A 6,157-nucleotide genomic window follows, 5' to 3' on the forward strand; every position below is an offset into this window, starting at 1 on the left:
AAGATCTACATTATCATAGTTCTGGGATTTCTTGTAAACCAAATAATCTCTCAAAGATCGAATGAGATGCATTGGTTGAATTACTGAATAATAAGGATACTGTCATCTTATCTGCGGATAAAGGCAGGGCTGTAGTAGTGATGAACTGGCAACAATATGATACAGAGGCCAAAAGACAACTCCAAGATAGGTGTTACTATTTGGAAATGCATATCAACCCCACATTTAGGTTTAAGAAGCAAATAGATGAATTCCTGTTACAGGCCAAGGAGGAAGGTATCATCACTGACAGAGTCATGCAGCAACTCATGATTCGTGATCCCACCAGTCAGTACATCTATTTTTTGCCAAAAATACATAAAGATCCTGCTAATCCACCTGGGAGACCCATAGTGTCAGGCAGAGGCTACATTGCAGAACCATTATCAATATTCCTCACCAAACATCTGAAGCCCTTATTATGGTGGGTATGCTCACGTTTATGGAATTTCTTAAAATCATTTCAGAAACTCAGCTTGAACTGGAATGGCTTATGTGCACACTTGATGTTAGTGCTTTATATACCAACATCCCTCATGGGGCTGAGCTGGAAGCCATTGAGTACTGGCTATATAAATCTGAATTATACCAGCCAGGGTTCAATACATTTCTTATAGGCCTGACAGATCATGTCCTAACCAATAATGTCTTTTTCTACCAGGATACATGTTATTGGCAAACTAAAGGCACGGCTATGGGGGTATCCTTTGTCCCTATATATATGCAGATTTATTTATGGCCTTTATGGAGGAACAACTTATTTATGACAGAGGCCATAACATGTACCTGGACGAAATAGATATTTGGAGATGGTATTTGGATGATTGCTGGATTGTATGGAGGACGGATGTGGAATATCTGATGGAGTTTATTAACTACCTTAATGAGAACAAATAGGGTTTATACTTCACGGTCAGTTATGATGTGGATACTATTATATTTCTTGATGTCCCATTATCAGATTAATTGATAATACTTTAAGTACGAAGGTGTTCCAGAAATATCCACAATGTAACACCATCCTCCATGCATCCAGCTTTCATCCTCCACACATATCCAAAAACATCCCCAAATCTGAATATATCAGAATGAGACGGATCTGCTCTCAAGAATCTACTTTTCAGGAACATAGGCATGATCTGACACATAGATTTAGGTCCAGGGGATATCGGATGGGACATGTTCTTCAGGCCAGTAATTGGTCCAACACACTTAGGAGGGATGATCTTTTGGTATATAAGAAACATGAACAACAGACTTCAGAACCTATTAGATTTGTTACAACATACGGTAGGAATTCTGATGCACTCATCACTAGTGTACACAGGCATTGGAACATTCTACAGTGTGATCTGAATTTAGCACACGTTACCAGATAGGTGTTCATTTTTTTTCGTAAAGGTAGGAACCTTGCCTCTTTTTTTAGTCACTATAAACACTCACACTTAAGAACACCTTATCAGGAGATACAAACCACCATTTCAGGTGAAGCACTCACAGGATGTTTCCCATGTGGCCATTGCACTCACTGTAACAAAATATTTAAATCAAAACAATTCACTAGCAAAAATTGTGGTATTGTTTATGATGTAAATTTTTTTGCAAATTGCAGTAGTGAATGACTAATTTATTTAGCCACATACAGTTGTGGCTCTTTTTACACTGGCCAAACATCACGTCCGCTTAGGCTGAGGATTTCGGAGCATATGAGTGGTATTAAAAATAAAAAAATGTAGAAGTGCATTATATAAGCATTGTGTAACACATACATCTTTCAGGTTTATGTTTATGATAATCAACATAGTTAAAGGGAATAAATTAAACAAAACAGGGTTGCATTCCATTTTGGACTCTAAAGAGAAGAAATGGATTGTCAAGTTAGGTGGGTTGTTCCCACCTGGATTAAATGAGCAATTTTAGAGCAATTAATGGGGAGTTGTGTTGTTTGCAGGTATATAAGACAAATGGATATGTATTTGACTTCACACTGATGAAGGCTGTGTTGCTTACCAGCTGAAACCAGTTTGGTTATTTGTTTTAATACTGAAATAATAAATATTATTTGATTCCAGTCTCACTGTTTTGCTGGCTCAATATTTTTCTGCCTGGAATTTATGTTGGTGGAGCCATGCAATTGCTTTCCATGCAGGAAGATTCCTTTTTGATGTTTCTCTAGAGAGACCAGAAGGCTGTGAGTTCTATTCCTATCCCAGGTGACTGGGTTACTGACACTGCAGTACATATTAGGGGGTGCTGCCTTCCCAAGTCTGCCATCCTTCAGATGAGATGTTAAACTGAGGTCCCATCTGCTTGAAGTAGCTCAAGTGAATATAAAGATCCCAAGGCATCTATCAAAAAATGCCCCAGCCAAATTTCCCCTCAAAATTGAAATACCACTTTGGGTCTCCTCTGAAAAGAGGCCAGTAGCCTAGTGGGACTAACCTAGCCAATGAAGGATAACTAAGGATTATATGTGTGACATTAGGTGTTTATATATACACATGTAACAGCACCTGTTTGATAACCTACAAACATACATATTTATTTACTATTTATTGAGGAGACGGTAGAGATGGTCCATTGACCCATTACAGCCACAACACGGGCTCACTGAACAGCAGCACACATATAATATAAAATACAAAATAAGCATAGAAAGAAACTTGTAATTAGGAAAAAGCGAGTCATAGCATACATGGCCTAAGTAGTAGTACATTGGCAATAAACAAGAGCTCTCAACAAGTACAAACACAGTGACAAAAAAGGGGTATGTTCAATACAGACAATAAGGGGATACATCAGAAAATATTTAAAACAACACATAAGGATACAGGTACAAAGATGTTAATATGTGTAGAACTGACAGCTTGATTAAATGTCATGTAGCAAGTGTATATAGTATATTAAGCTGTGTGTGCCCGTGTGTGCTTGTGTGTGTGTGTGTGTGTGTGTGTGTGTGTGTGTGTGTGTGTGTGTGTGTGTGTGTGTGTGTGTGTGTGTATGCGAGACACCAACAATTTAATAATTAGTAGCATGCAGGCATCTGTGTAATCCTAACTATTTAACAACCTATCTTTTAACAGCTATTCAGTAACACACAAATATTTGTGTGATTGAGAGTAGCCATTTAATAACCTGCACATGTGTATAACCAGCTCTTTAATAATATGCATATATTTGCGTGTATGTGTGATGCTGTTTCACAACATTCTGGTGTGTGTGTAGGTAACCTGACTTTTTTTTTTTTAACTAAATAGTCTTTAAAAAAGGGATGCATTTGCCACTTCATTGCCTGGTCAGTTAGAGGTAAGTGAGAACAAAAATTAAACCATCTGACAGAGACCAGACCTAACTTAAAATATAAGGAAGATATGGTTGTGGAGGTAATCAACCAGAAATGCTTCATCATTAACTTACAGTTTGGATGCCAAATCCTATTTACCTTTTTGTGAGCCATTAAAATAGCCATATCATCCTATTCCAGTTCCTTTCCTATCTCTGTGCAAAACTGCTAAAGTTAGAGGTGCTAATTGCATGTAAGGAAGTGACTGGGTGCCCAGAACCTGCACAGCGTGAGTCTCATGGTGTCAATAGTTGTAAATAATCAAGCGAAGAATGTGTTACAGACATTGTGTCAACTAACAGGTTTATAGCTACTGCTTACTGCCAGCTATCTGTGTACAAATGGGCCCATTAGGATAAACCTCCAGACCTGCAGTCTGCCTGGTGTGTGTTTAGTTGTTCTGAATGCAATCTTTTAATTATTTTACTGATCACCATGAGCAGGGGGTGATGCAAGCAATTAATGTAAGCTGTTAACTACTGATTGTCTCCTCCTACCCATTACTTGGGTAAACAGGTTAAAGAGATAAGAGATTTAGGGCTGCCAGCCTTATATAGGCCCAAGAATTTACCAGAATTTGCAGAACTGACTCAACTCTGTAATTCTCTGGAGCTGCCTGTTTGAGAAGACTATTCATCTTGAAGAGCTGTCTTTACCAAGCTGCAGAATGTATCAATCTATGGAAACACTGGGATTTCTGCTCCTGGTTCTCTGGTCTGTGCCTGCAGTACACGGACATATCTGGGCATGGATGCTGTCTATTCCCTACAACATACCGGAAGACACAGCACTAGCAAGGGATAATCCAAGTTTGCATGCGCCTGCCAAGGAGGGCATGGTAAGCCAAGATTTGCTGCTCCATTTCACTGTTTTTTTTTTTCATTCAATGGCACAGTGCAGGCCTAAATTTGAACCTATCCTTTCATAACTTAAAATATCTCCCCATTTAGTGACAGGATCTGTACCTCATCCTTTCACCAGATTACTTAAAAGCTCTGCCCAAACACTACCTTTTAGTCCAATGCATCAGAGAAAGAAGCCATCTAAGTATACAGTTTTCTTGCCTCCTGTTAAAGTTATTTGTTCAATTTTTGAGAAGTTGTAATTTAATCATTAACATGACTCAGTCTAATAACATTCCTTGGTGAAACAGAATCTAGGGTTAATCAGTTATTTTGTTTTCTTTTAAATTAAGACATCTGCGTGTAATTATGGTATTTTCCATTCAGGCCTCTTATATGTTTCTTGGTTCTGCCTTAGGGAAAAAAAAGTTCTACTATAGCACGCTCTGACATGGTAAGGTCAAAACTTCAGGAGAGTTATTCTGCAAGGATAGATAATATATATATATATTTTTTTTTTTCAGAAGTAATATCCACTCTGGAGATAGAGGATGTGTAAAGTGAACTAGCACCTTTTTTATAGAGAACCAATCACATAAATAAATTGCAGTTATAGTTTATTCCAATTCATACGGTTATGCTCTCTCAGCTGTGTATGTATGTATGGATATATATATATATATATATATATATATATATATATATATATATATATATATATATATATATATATATATATATATATATATATATATATAGAGCTATATTTTTTTCAGGTTATGCCTGACATTTATGTATACATATATAAATTCTTTTGATGCTTCCGAATTAAACCTTTATATCAGGGAATGCAATCTGAGATGGATGACATTAAAATACATTTACTAATTATTTACAGATTTAAAAAGTATCAAAGCTGCTAGCATCTTTATTCCTTGTATCCAGAACATCAAATTAGAATATTTTCAAAATGGGCTCTGATTTTATAATTCAATATGTTGACAATATATTTACTTGGCTATAAAGTCATACAGTTGTGGTTGTTCAAAAAGATTATTTAATTCCTACATACTTTGTTCATAGGTTCATAGGTAGGTACTAGGCTATCAGCCCAAGGGCCTATGTAAGCCTAGGTTCCATAGCTTATGCTTATGTTATTCACCCATTGCACTAAGTTTAAAGGTGTTTACTAGGCTAATGACCACAAGGATCTTTTTAAGCCTAGCCATGCATCCCAAATCTCTGGCAAGTTCTGGTACCCCTGAGAAGTGTAAGCATGGGCTTGGGAAATTAAACATTTACAAGCAGGGACCTGGGAACTGAACCATGTACAAGCTGCCTGTGTCCATTAGAGGCATAGGTGCCAAACCAGGGATGAATTTTCTGATCCCTATGGTTAGCTTAGTTATTATTTATTTGCTTGTTTTGTTGTTTTTCCTTAACCAATATAGTGAGATTACATTACTCTTTTTCAATAGAAGTCCAAGGAGAAAAGCATGTATGACACATTGCAAGATAAAGACAGTAGTAAAACAGTAAACCAGCAGACACAATGACAGAATTATTATCAGTTAGTTGAAACTAATGAGTCTCATGCTTGTGAAATTTGCTTTAATTCAGTATAAAACAGTGAATACAAACAAACCACAGGAGTGTTTTTTGAGGAATGGGTAACACTTAGTCACTGCTCCCCCCTTTACTAATACAATCAAGGTTGCTGCACCTTGTGGAAGTTTGAATTAAATAAATAGCTTTGCAACCTATGTGCATCCAAATGGTTTTGTAATTATTGTGCAAAAATTGTACAAGAAATTAGTCACTGGCTTAATTTGTGTAATTTATAATACCAGCTAAGTTTCAACACATTATCTAATTTTATGTATTTAAATTTTGATTAAACCTTTGTTATTTGGTACATTACCTTATAATAAGA

At 36.6% G+C, this 6,157-nt stretch overlaps 1 protein-coding gene across 1 annotated transcript in view; it reads left to right on the forward strand.

The window, feature by feature from the left end:
• The first annotated feature begins 3,947 nt into the window (after positions 1-3,947).
• Positions 3,948-6,157, forward strand: part of LOC122788413 (dickkopf-related protein 3-like) — a 16,266-nt gene continuing 14,056 nt past the window's right edge. Inside the window, exon 1 of the mRNA XM_044055484.1 lies at positions 3,948-4,220. Within this exon, the coding sequence (XP_043911419.1) occupies positions 4,050-4,220 (171 nt within the window). The 5' untranslated portion in view covers positions 3,948-4,049. The remainder of the gene's footprint in view (positions 4,221-6,157) is intronic.

Source organism: Protopterus annectens, chromosome 13.part0, assembly GCF_019279795.1.
Source record: "Protopterus annectens isolate FY-2018-M chromosome 13.part0, PAN1.0, whole genome shotgun sequence".
In the NCBI taxonomy this organism is placed as follows: Eukaryota; Metazoa; Chordata; order Ceratodontiformes; family Protopteridae; genus Protopterus; species Protopterus annectens.